This window comes from Nicrophorus vespilloides, unplaced genomic scaffold (genome assembly GCF_001412225.1).
Source record: "Nicrophorus vespilloides isolate i.1.1-1 unplaced genomic scaffold, Nicve_v1.0, whole genome shotgun sequence".
NCBI lineage: Eukaryota > Metazoa > Arthropoda > Insecta > Coleoptera > Silphidae > Nicrophorus > Nicrophorus vespilloides.
Genome location: NW_017096966.1, coordinates 1 through 13,899, shown reverse-complemented (window position 1 = coordinate 13,899; position 13,899 = coordinate 1). Strand labels below are relative to the sequence as shown.

Sequence of the window (13,899 nt, the reverse complement as noted above, 5' to 3'; positions counted from 1 at the left end):
TTTTTTTTTTTTGTGTAATTTTTAACTTCGCTGACAGCTACTAACTAAACGATGATAATTAGGGAGAAGAAATTAATGCGATTTTTTCATAACCACGTGAAATGTTTTTTGTTTTTCGCTCTCCGGAGAAAAACTTTTATATACATATAGATTATAAATGGAAAATCTAGTCCAATTTCATTTTTTTCCACTCTTAATCCTTGCTTACATTTTACCCTTTTATTTTTTTAGGTTGTTTTGGAAATGAAGAAGTTGCTGAAAAATGAATACGAATTGGCGGTTGGAAAAGGAAATCTAGTATTCAAGGTGTTTCCAAATATACTGGCAAAGGTGGCTGTGAAAAACAAGCTACGTTTAGGACTACGACTGTTGTTTTCGCGGCACGCGCGATTCGAAATTTATGTTGATGCATGCCAATAAGGGATTTCGGATTTAGTAAAGTTTGCGAAACTGTATACGGGTTAAGGCCAAGGTCTCTATTTTTTTTTTGTTGTTAAATTTTATTTATAATCGATTATATTTACGCGAATTTTCGATCCGGATTCGTTATATAAATATAGCTCTTCTAAAAATATTACAACTATATAGTGTGCACGATGATCCTACTGCTGCTACTTACTACCTGCAAAAAAAAACAAATGTAACGCTCCGGTCTTTATGGCAAACAAACGATTTCTGCGAAGGCCGCTCTCGAAATACATATTTTATCGCGCATAAAATATGCAATAATATATCGATCAATTATAATTATAAACAATCCGGTCTCGCCTGGCTTTATTACACATTTTCACTTGTTATTACAATTTTTTTAATAATCGAGCGAGCGTTGAAAATTTGAAGGCTGCAATTAAACAACACTTTGTCTTTTTTTTGGTAACCATAGTAATTAGTTGAAAAAAGGGGGCAGGAGGACGGCCATTGTCGAAGCCGTCTTTGGGGAGTAGCGACCCCACCCCTATCCGAGCTTTACGGTTACTAATTTTTAATTTTCGTATCTAGTTTTAAAATTAGTTTTTTTCTTATGTTCTTACAGTTTAATAATACTGCAGAGCATTGGTATATTACAAAAAAAAAACAAAACAAATGAATAAGTAGTCGTAATAACAGGTTGAGGTATGTAGTCCATTATTGACTAACGACGACAGTAGAAGCGCATCGTTAATAGTAAACAATAACAATCACCAAGGAAACAAACAAAGGAACGGGTCAATAATAACACGAGAAGAAGAATGCACGCGTTATGCAACTTGCGTTGTTTCAATTTTAATTACGTAATTAATTGCACGCGAATAACGTAAACTTTTGTTGTTGTTGCACCTTTTGAGTTTAATTAATTTCGATTTTTGGATTTGAACTTTGTAAATTATATAAGTATAACTGAGGTCCAAAGGTGTGCGCTGAAATCGATTGTTTTTTTTTGTTTCGTTTTCCGTTGTTTATCGCGTACACACGAATTACAAAATTGAACTTGGATATTTGTTTAATCTCGCGCCGTAAATTGTAATAACTTTTTACGAAACAAACCTAAATCGAAACATTTTTGGTTTATTTTAAAATACAATTTTTACTTATTTTAAGTATTACAAAGTCAACTTGATACTTAGTGTTTTTTTTTGATGTACGAAACAAAAGAAAATTGACATAGGTGACTTTATTTTTATTATTACTTAATACTTATTTATATGCTTTTGTTTCGTTATTATTCGTATTAATATTAAAATTAGTTGTATCTTGAAGTAACTTTGAATACTCACCTGTTTTGTTTTTGTTTACGAAACAAAAACAAACTCTTAATAGAAATCATTTGTTTCACTAAAAGCCAACTGTATAGTTCTTCTTACAATTAAATTCGCATTTGAAGCGTCTCCCTTCAAGAGCATCTATTTTAAAATTTTGGCAACGTCTCTCCATATAAGTAACCAACAACGAAATAATAATAATCGTAACAATATCCTTTGTTTCGTGTTTTCGGTTTACCAAAAAAAAAAAACAATAATTTAAAATTAGTTTTCTTTTTCACTCGTTTATTTGCTTTATTATCAGAACGGCTGCGATCCAGACATCTATTGTTTTTGAGATGCACACGTTTATTTATTCACCATGGAAACGTTATATTTTTTTTCGAGCGAAGCTAACATTTTGGAGAAACAAAACAAGAAAAAAATGTTCGTACTTACCTATTTATTTACCATGGTAACGTTTAATTGTTCTGTAATCAGGTGGGAATAACATTGGTTTTTCAAAAGCGAATAATCACATCATTCATATTTATTATTATTAATTTTTCTTTACACAATTTATATTTTTATATATATATTTATTTACAGATTTCATGCGTCGTTCGTGATTTGCTCGATGATGATTTGACTCGATTCTCGATGATTCGCACACTCGATTTTGCTCGATTACGATTTACTTTTGTTTATATAAACAAAAACAGCAACAAACGCGCCTCGATTCCTCCACATAATAATACAAAAATAAATAAGTTGAGTATATAATAGTTAGCGTAATACTGGAGACAGATGAAAATCGAAACAAACAAAAGCGTGCGAATCATGTCATCGAGATGATTGATCATCATCGAAGACTTCTTAATTCATAAAAGAAAGAAACAAATGGGATAAAAAGAAACAAAAAAATGTATTTAAATATAATTCGCATTGTTTTTTTTCTATTAGTTTCAATTTAAATTTTGTTGCCGGAATCACGACAATTCATGAACCCTACAAAAATTTACAACAAAAAAAAATGAATCCTACATATACATATTCGTTTGTTTTGCTTTTGTTTTACTTTACTACATCAATTAGTATTTCATTTGTTTTGTGTATGTGTAAGAGAGGGTGGTTTTCGTTTAGTAGACTCAATATGAGTCTTCTTTCTACGAAAAGAGAGAAAAATAAAATAATTTATAATATTAATAATAATAATCGGTTCTCGGCACTAAAAATCTAAAGAAGCGCACTTCTCTCCTCAATCAATAAGGTAAAATTGATTTTAACGGAAACAACGAATAATTGAAGTTAATTAATTAATTAATACTAATAATATAAAGTATCTATTTCATCTTCTTCTGTTTTTTTAGCTTGCTTTTTTCTTCTTTTTTTTTTTGAAAATTGGGATGAGGTAAATAATAGTAATAATAATCATCATTGCTTTTAAAAGTAAAAATACGATATTAATTAATAATAATAAAATCACCTAGTTTCGCTAAATTGTACAAAGCTGTTTTGTTTTGTTTTTTTCTTCTTCTTTTGTTTTGAAATTTCACTTATTTCCCTCTTCAAAAACAAGAGAGTTTGTGTGTGAACTGCAAGAAAAAAAAATAAATGAATCCTATGTACAGCTACTTAATACTAATATCTTCAGTACGCGTGTTTTTTAATCTTTATATTAATATTTATATTATTTTGTTTAATTCAATTTTTTTTGCTTTTTTTATTAAATTAAATATTTCACTAAAGATCATCAAGCGCGCGCCTGCGGTGATTGAAACTCTCTCTTTTGTTTTTCTCTCATTGTGTTAATCAGTCTCATTAAGGAAGGTTTGTTTTTTTTTTCTTTCTTCTTTTTTTTTCTCTCGCGNNNGTTTCTTAGATTTCGTTACGTTATATATATATATATATCAGCGATGTTAATATGTACAGAGGATGATAATATTTTTTGTTTGTTTGTTTGTTTGTTTTTTTGATTGATTGATTGATTGATTTGTAATCAAAACAAAAAAAAATAAAATCAGTAAACGTAGATCTGCTTGAGCTGCGGTTTCAGTTCCGCCGGTATCGTGTAGACTTCCGTTTCCGGTTTCCTCTTGACCAATCGTCGCCAGCGACCGCCCAAATTCTTCCTGAAGCCGCGGACGAAACCCGTCCTCTCCGTCGTCGGTAGACCTTGTACAAGCGCATCCTGTTAACACACAAAAAACAACGTTATTATTATTATTATTATTGTTATTTTATGGCTTTTGTTTCGAATTTTGTTTTTTAGCGATTGGTCGAGAAAGTTTCGGTGATATGCGTTCAGCTCACCTGGTTGTTGTTGTACAGGTGCTGCTGCGTCGGAGGTGGCGGCGTCTGCCAGAGAAACTGTCCGCGGTAGGCCAGGTCGTTGTTGCTAGGGTTGACGATGGCGTTACTAGGGGCGGTTGTCGTGGTAGCGCCTCCTAGTGCTTGCTGCTGGTGGTGGTGGTGATTGTTGTTGTTGTTGTTGAGGTGGTTGTTATGGAGATTGTGTGATGATGGTGGTGGGGCGGGAGAGGTCTGCAGAACGACGTCAGCTGGATGGACGCTGTTCGAGTGTTCCTCCCGTTTCCTCAGCTTGCTGCGAACAATACGGATGGCCATCATAGTGCCGTTGCTGCCCACCATTTTGCTGGGGTTGATTTTGTTTTTATTCTTTAAAATCCGCAAGAGTCGATCGCTCAATCTTTGCCTCTCTCTAATAAACTCTTTTACTATACAGTCTTCAATCTTTCAATCAATTAGAACTCGCAGTTAAAGTTTATATAAAGCGCACTACACTCTTAATAATAAGTAGTAATCCCTTTGAATGCACAGAAAACACTTCTTTCTTTCTCTTTTTATTTTTTGTTTATATTTTATTTCACACGGTTACGAATCGTCGAAGCGATAAAATCCTTTCGATTTGCTGCTGCGAGAGGAGGTCGCACCGCTTCGCTTTGGTATACAACTACTATAGATTCCCATCTGCGAGTTCTCGAAAAGTTCTGAAGCGTTTCCTGTGGCATGGCCTGCTTTTATATAATGAGGGGGGTGGGGAGGAGGAGGTGGCACAGGCGCTACGGTACGGACACGCGCACTCTCCGCCACCGTTTTTTCCCCATTTCGAAACGATCACATAACGCGTCAGATAGAGACAGCGAGTGTACGAATGAGTGAGAGAAAGAAAGAACGAGACCTTTAGAGTGGTAGTGGAGGACGGAAGCAACCGACGCGGCGGACAAAGGGGGGAAAAGCCACGTCTGGCGGCGCGTCAGAAAACGTTAGCTGAAGGGGGGACGCGACAGCTGACACATATTATTAATATTATTAACTACTACTAACTTCTAAACTTAACGAGTCTACATTATTATCATCATCGATATATTACTATTTCGCCTTACGTTACGTTACGACATTTCCTCGTGCAAACATTTCGACCATTTTTATTTTTGACATTTCTCAACCCTTAACCTTTAATAATTGACAAACCGCAAACGTCACTTTTCATGTTTTGTTTTATTTTGCTTCTTTGTTTTTTTTAAACAATTGCCTTCAAAACCTTAAGTTTACACGTATCTTCGACTCGTACAAAAGTCAAATTTGTTTTTGTTATTGTTTTGTTTATTTTTAAACAATTGCCTTAAGGGCGTCCATCGGGCGCGCCGCGACTGCTAAACAATTCGGAAAGCGAAGCCAACTTGATTGGATCCGTCGACCGGAAAAATGCAAAAGGCCACACGAAATACGTTGTTACATCACACAACAAATTGTAATGAACTTAATTTTAAGATTGAAATTAATAATTAAATAAGTTATTAAGTATTGACTTAATACAATATTTCAATATTTCGAAGTAAACACATTTTCTAGAGTTTGAGTTTTGAACTAAACAATATTTACAAGAAAACTTTCAGTCATTCGATACAGTTGGGGTCTAAAGTTTATGAAGAAGATGAATAACAGAAACATGTTTATTTTGAATATGTGCAGTTACGTTTACTTTCTAAAACGTATATTTACTTAGGACTTTTAGGGATTTTTCTTTGAATAATCTAAAACTAAATTTAGAGATTCTTTTGCTTATTTCCATCAAATTTTTGATTAATTAATGAGTAAAACTACACAAGGAACTTAATTATAATTTTGTTGTTGTTGTTCGTAAAACATTCAAACTTTTCTCTTCTCTTAATCGTTTAATCCAGGAAGAATCTACATACACTTTCATAATATTAGACTTTATAATTTGAATTTCGATTAACGTTTTCTATAATAATAATTCAAAATTGTAAAAGAAAAGTTGGAAACTTTGAATGTTTTTGTAATTAATTCAAAATGTTCATTAAACGTAAACTGTGGGTTTTTGCATTTTCATACAATGTCACCTCGTTATTGTTAGTAATCATCATCACCATGGTTATTAAAAAAGCGCAGGGATTTTTTTCTCTTCTTTGACGCCGCGTAAAATCCGGAGAACTGCGGCTACTTTTCATAAATATTTACCACAATTAAACACAATTTTTTCTCCTGTTTCTCTCGTCCGCTTATTTATTTACTTGTACATTAATAGCGTTGTCGCGCTTCTCATATCGCGATGATTCTTAAATTTTCGAAAGTCGTCTGTCCCAGTAACACACACACGTACGGTCTGTGATGATGTCCAAATTTAATTTCTTATCTGATGACAGATGTCGCTTATATCAATAGTTTTAATTTATACATTTTCTTAACAAGAGTAATCTCTAATTATTATGTAATATGATATAATAAAAAGTTAATTTTTCATCGCATCATAGATGTCGTTTCTACAAATAGTACAAAATTTATACATTTAAAAAAAATGTTCGAATTTAAATCATAGTAATCTGTCATAATCGAAAAACCTTAAAATAAAAAAATTCTTAAGAGTGATACTACGTCGATTCACAGATGTCGCTTCTGTAAATACTTAAAATTTCAACATTTTCTTTCAGATTTTCGAAATACTATAAAATATAACCAATTCTTAAACCTTCTGTAACATTGTCAAACTGTAATTTCCAATTGTCTCATAGATGTCGCTTCTGCAAATACTTAAAATTTCAACATTTTCTTTCAAATTTTCGAAATACTATAAAATATAACCAATTCTTAAACTTTCTGTAACATTGTCAAACTGTAATTTCCAGTTGTCTCATAGATGTCGCTTCTGCAAATACTTAAAATTTCAACATTTTCTTTCAAATTTTCGAAATACTATAAAATATAAGCAATTCTTAAACATTCTGTAACATTGTCAAACTGTAATTTCCAATTGTCTCATAGATGTCGCTTCTGCAAATTGTTTAAATTTCTACATTTTCTTTCAGATTTTCGAAATACTATAAAATATAACCAATTCTTAAACCTTCTGTAACATTGTCAAACTGTCTCATAGATGTCGCTTCTGCAAATTGTTCAAATTTCTTCATTTTCATTAGATTTTTTTCTTGTAATTACCATCAACGTCTGCATCAAACGATTACGTCACGTTTCTTGCTATTTGCGTGTAATTTCTAAAGGAAGGGCGATTAAGGAGATTGCGTAATTCGAGTTTCGCGAATTAATTTAAATACTCAGTGTATGTTTGTATGTGTTGCGCTGCTAAAACTAAACGGAATACCTGGCGCATATTCATGCATGAAACTCCCGTTAATCGTGTAGAGAGAAAAGCGCTGTGTTTCTCTCTCTCTCTGTCTTCCTTCGACTCTTACTGACTCGATCACTTTTCTTTTTACTCGGTTTTACCGAGTCTCCAATTGGATAACTACTTTTTACCTATTAAAAAACTACACTCGGTCAATCAGTTCGACGATACACAGTTACGTCAATACAGTTTCTATAACAACACAATAGAAAAAAATGAGAAAAAAAAGAAATCTTTTGAAAAAAAACGGAGAGAAAACTTTCTAGGCGCCTCCGAAACAGTCGAGAGACTCTTGATTCATCTTTGGTTACCATTGGCAACGTTTGAATGACACACAGATTTCGATTGTTTGGTGGGAGAGAGAGAGAGAAAAGCACGATCGTGTAGTAGGCCATGGACGTTATTGTGGCCATTCGGTTGCAAAATGCGTTAACATTTCAAACGAAGAGAATGTAAGAATGAGTTAGAAAGACAGAGAAAGAGAGAATATTCGTGCAGCAAAGAATATAATGGTTGTTGTACGTATGCTAAAGACTCTTTTCCTCCTCTTCGAGCAAGGAAATGCGGATGTAGTAAAGTCGTGTCCGTTCTACGTTAATTTTTGGGAAAAATTTCCGAAATGCAAATTTCGACATTTACTTACACACAAAAATTTGACGTCCTTTTTAAAAAAACTATATATATATATATCTAATGTTTATGTATGCAAAAACCAATGACATCATAGGAAGCTCAAGTACGCTCATTTGTTTTTTTCTTCGTTGTCAAGATACATAAAAATCTAATTATCAATTTGGTTTTTGTTTCTCATTACGTCAATAATTATTTTTTTCTTTCATAAATTTTTAAATAACTCATCTCCATAACAACCTAGAGACGATCCGACCATATTGTTTAATGTCAGTTGCCATGACAAATTTCTGAGAATCATTTTTGTTTTTGTTTTTTTTCTCTTTCAATTTCAACTATTGCGATTATGTGGAAACAAAGGACGAACTTTACAGGCAATTGCGATTAGCTTTAACCTAATCGCAACGTCAAATGTCAGAGAGGAGATTTCAAAAGGTTTTATAATGTATGTGCACGATCGTTGTGAAAAAATGAAATAAAAGAAGACTTTGCGGAGGTCGCGTTATTGAAAGTTCGTTAATACGATTTTAAACAATTGCTGTTATCTGCAACGTAAAAAAAAAACAACAACAACATCGAGTCGGTAAACATGGAAACTTAGGGAAGGATGTCTACGAGTTGACACGACCTTTTCATTCAATTTGCATTTCAAAATCAACGTATTTATGAATTCCAGTTTAGAATCTGTCAAATACAACTGTTTATTCGCATCGCCATCTGTGTTCGTATTTTCGTAACTAATCTAATGTTGATTTTCAGAACGAAACAAAATACACTTTTAAACCTGTCAAAAATTCGATTGTTTCTTGTTTGCCAACCATTTTAATAAGTTTGCTAAACGAAACATTTGTGTGTGTCTTTTGTTTTGTTGTATTTTGTTTGGCCCACTTCGATGTACATGCATGCATGTACGATCGACCGCGAATTGTCCTAATAATCATCGAGTTCCGAGAGAGCATAGCATTCCTTGACCCCAATTATGAGCAGCGCCCCTCTAGATCTCTCTCTCTCTCTCGTTTTGCTCTTTTTTTCTACCCAAGATTATCGATTATCCCCTTATCATCATTACACAGCACACATTCAATTCAATTTTAACTTATTAACAAAAAAAAACAACAACTGACGTTGTCCCACATTGTCATATTGACATCAAATTTCCTAATACACCCTGTTATTTGACAGATACTTAAGTTAAGGTTACACAATGTGACATCTGTCAAAAAATCGTGACGCTTGAATAAAATTGTTGTTTCTACTTCGTTTCTCTATTTTGTTTTTGATGTGATTTGTTTTTGCGTCTGATCACCTGCTAATTATAGCACAGGTTTAATTACAATGTGTCCGAAATAAATAAAAAAAAAGTAAATGTATTACTTAAGTAAGTTTTTATCGAGGGAAATCCCAAAAATAATTGTTGTTTTTTTTTTTCTTCTAATAATCGCTCGGAAATTTTACACCGATTTTCATTTCGTTAATTACGATTTTTTCCCCACACAGATTGATTAGTTGTTTTTTTTTTGTTTATTTTGTGTGAATTAGTTGAAACCAATTGTTTTTTCCCCTCCGAGAAACGGAAATTGCGGTAAAACACTTGACATTATTACCTCATCGCCGTGGAAACCAAGAAACATTTGAATATAGAGAAAAAAACACAATTGTTGTTAAACCGTGTTTCCCTTGACTGATTGACGCGATCGTAAAGTTCAGGTTTATTGTTTTTTTTTTTGTTCACTTTACCTAAAGTAGTGAATCTTTTTATGTAATCTTGTCGGAGTCATAACAATTCCGCATTTAGTATCCTAGCAACACAGGATTGAAGTCCGTTGCTAGGATACTAAATAGCAACTGTTAATTAATTAGTCGAACGTTGTTGTTTTATTTTTTTTTTTTAATGTTTTCAAAAAAGTACGAAGCGCACGCGGAAATTTCTTAAGGAAGGACGATCAAGGTTCAAAGACTCGGAAATGTTTGTTATTTAATTTTTTATATTTGTTTCGCCTGCTTCATTTTAGTTTAGGATGCGAAAAGGAAACAATTACGTGACGCGCATGAAGAAATCGCAAACAATTTAATGCCAACTGAATACATCCGAAAGTTTGTTTGTGACAGATGTCAATATGACAGTTGTAATCGCCGTTTTATAAACGTTCGTTTGATCGACAGTTTCAGCACAATTTCAGGTTATAAGTTCAAATGACAGATGTCAATATGACAGTTGTAATCGCCGTTTTATAAAGTTCGTTTGATCGACAGTTTCAGCACAATTTCAGGTTATAAGTTAAATGACAGATGTCAATATGACAGATGTCAATATGACAGTTGTAATCGCCGTTTTATAAACGTCCGTTTGATCGACCATTTCAGCACAATTTCAGGTTATAAGTTCAAATGACAGATGTCAATATGACAGTTGTAATCGCCGTTTTATAAATGTTCGTTTGATCGACAGTTTCAGCACAATTTCAGGTTATAAGTTCAAATGACAGATGTCAATATGACAGTTTCAGCACAATTTCAGGTTATAAGTTCAAATGACAGATGTCAATATGACAGTTGTAATCTCCGTTTTATAAACGTTCGTTTGATCGATCATTTCAGCACAATTTCAGGTGACAGATGTCAATATGTTTGTTATTGATATTTTCGTTTTCGTTTGTTTGTTTGATTGTCTACACGCGTATTCGGAGATACAATTTCAGGACAAAATCCACGTGGCAGATATGACAGTTACGCCATCAATTTAGATGACAGATGTCATCAAGATATACGTTTTGTTTTGTTTTGTTTTTTTTTCGAAACGAGTTTTAACTGCAAACCGCAATCACTTATCGATTATCGATTACACGAATTCAATGTTTTTGGAGTGTTTACAAATGTTGTTTTTTTTTTATTATTTAATTAAATTTTTCTTTCATTTCGAACGGTCGTGTGTCATTATTATCATCATCATCATCATCATTATCGTTGCCACTGCATTAGCACTTGTGTATTTCATTCTGGAAACGCGATTTAATAATGTTTCGCAAACGTAATTATTTCCTCGATTAGTAATTTTTCCCATTGTTTTGTGTGATCTCTATACTTGTTTCTGTTTGTTCATTTGTTTGTTTATTTACGTTGTCATTGATTGCAGTTGTTTCATTTCGCGTGATTCTTATCGATCCGCAAGTTTTCACTATTGATGGAGAAAAAACGTTCTAAAATTAGTACGTAGTTGAAGTATATGGAAGGTTCAAGGTGAATCTATGATTTGATTGATTCATATTGACTATTTCCACTTTTTCCTAAGTACTTTATCGCGTTTGTTTTGTTGGAGGACGCTCCTATATAGTTAAGGAATTATACTTGATCTTGAAGAAGTTGTTGAACTTATTTGCTGGACACGCACAAATGTTTTCAGTTAAATTTATACCTGAAATTATACTCAATTTCAGGTAATACAATTTTTACCTGTCCCATCGGTTTCTTCCACCTAAAACCATTTTCACTTTCACCATTCAAAAGCATATCGAGTCTTCATACATTCATGTTCTTTCTCTTTCGTTTTATTCAGTAAGTAAGCAGATGTTTCTTAGCAACAAGAGAGAAACAACAAAAACATTTGTCATTGTAACAAAAGAAAATCTTTTACAAACCTCCTACAACTACTTACATTCGATCTCAGTCGAAAGCAAATGTTTCATGCGATCATCATCACTTGATCATTATTTTTTTTTACTACATTAAAACTAGGTTATATAATACTGTTACAGGTCTACCACATATTGAAAACTTGAAACAAAAAAAAACAAAATTTACGCATTTCAAGATTACTAGATTACTATTTTATTCAGATAAGTTTACTAACGCTCGTGACTAATAAGTTAAGTGGATAATCAGAATCACGCCTTCTCGATTTGATAAACTAAATTTGTACATCAAATAACAGAAGGTGTATAAACATGTTGATCGATATTTTCATTTATTCCGTAAATAAAACAAAAGAATTGATGATGATAAATGAATCACGCACGAACGCACGCACGCACCAATGACTAAACGTCGTTGAATTAGTATGATTATGCTCGAAATGATAAAAAAAAAACTATTTCAAATATTGAATTTGATGAAAGGGTGGAAATAGTTGAAGAATAAACAAACGAATAGTCACAAAATGACTTTGCTCGATTGTTTTTGACGTTCCCCAGGGCTTCGTACTAAGTCCTATTTATAAGAAAAAAATCGTTTTTATTGAAATTTCTCACATATTTTTTTTGTGGATTGGTACGAACATTATTAACTGCTGAATAATTGCAAACAATTTCGGGTTCGTTCGTACGATTTTTTTTTTGATTACAGCTGCACAATTTTTCTCGTAATTAAAATTTTGTTTGTTGCATTTATCGGTGGATATTGCCAATTTAACAAATCCACATCACAAGTCAACGTTCCAACGTGCGTTGTACTTTCGCTCCCCTCGATATTTTTTATTTAGTCAACTTCCTTTTACATTCTGCTTACTAAAAACAAAAAAAAAATATTGTTAATTTGTTTCCCATTTTACTCGACGTAGGTGGAAGAGGGAGGAAGAAATCAAAAAAAGCACACAGAGACTGCGATTATTTTAACCGTTTTTTTTTTTATTTTCGTTGTTTATTTGTTTTGGCAAGGATCGCCGCCGTCGGCCCCCCCGCGGCGTCGCGACGCCCGTTACTATATATTGTTGTATATAGTTATATAATGGGAATAGTATGTTTAGTGTGCTAGAGATTGAGACGAAAGGGGAGAGTAGTGAGGAAGATGAGGAGGAGGAGGATGAGAGGTCTGGGATTGCGGATCTATAAATACCCTAGGAAACTGGCTGCAATGTCACTTTGTTTGGGTTGCGCGAAAGTCTCGTCGACTTTGCCAATAAATCTCACTCACTCACTCACTCAATCCACTTCTTTCTCTTCTCTGCATTTATCTCTATGTTTAACCATTAGATTTTTGTGGAAAACTGCAATGACGGTTCAATCATCTCTCTTAATTAACAGTTAGTTAGAGTTTAGTGAATAGAGAGAGAGAGATCAAATGCACACATCCGTTGATTGCGTCACCGACAGACAGACACAGTTTAGGAATTAGCGCAGACACTAATTCCCTTCCAGTATGAACCAGACCTAATTGAAGCCGTTTTACATCGGATACCGATCATCATCAATCAAATCATCATCATCATGAAGTTTCCACATGTTCGCTCCTAAATTCGCACTTTCTATTCAAATCCCATTTAGCGCGTCCGCACTTCATTATTATATCCAAAAGTAATTGCGTCCGGACAAAACCGCTCTCTCACAAAGATAGATTAGATAGACGTGCGTTTCGTAATAAAAATTCCAGCTGTTCTCGCATCAAATTATATATAAAGTAAAGTAAAATAAATGCTCCAAATTGTCGCCGCGCTCGAACTTTGACCGTCTCCTCCTCAATCTGCTTATATTTCGGTTTCTCTCACTCACTCTATAGGGAAATTACGTAAAACTTTCTCTAATAGATTCCTCTTCCACTTCGTTTTTCAAACATCTGCGCTAAGTAACCTAAAATTTCTTACTTTTCGATTTTAACGCCATCTGTCGGAAATGGTACTTTTCATATGTTACGATTCACTTATATAACAATTGAATTAATTATTTGATTTGTATATTAAGAATAAATGAATTCGATGGAATCGCCATCTCTCGGATAACATCAATTCCGATGAGTATTTTCATTGAATTTGTAATGCGAAAATTTGTATTTTTCAAATGTAACGGTCGCAGGAGTCAAATTTATTAAATTCCATTCGAACGCCATCTATCGGAATTTATAGTATTATTTTTTTTTAATATAATAATTCAAATCATAATGTTTTACAGAAAAGTT

The 13,899-nt window shown here is 33.2% G+C and overlaps 1 protein-coding gene across 1 annotated transcript; it reads right to left on the bottom strand.

Annotated features, from left to right (window-relative positions):
• Positions 1-3,694: 3,694 nt before the first annotated feature.
• LOC108558594 (uncharacterized SDCCAG3 family protein) lies at positions 3,695-4,746 on the bottom strand. Its single transcript, XM_017915558.1, has 2 exons — positions 4,032-4,746; positions 3,695-3,909 (listed from the first exon to the last, which is right to left on the bottom strand). Exons 1-2 carry the CDS (start codon positions 4,368-4,370, stop codon positions 3,739-3,741), a joined length of 510 nt encoding a protein of 169 aa, XP_017771047.1. The 5' UTR covers positions 4,371-4,746; the 3' UTR covers positions 3,695-3,738.
• Between the last annotated feature and the right edge of the window lie 9,153 nt (positions 4,747-13,899).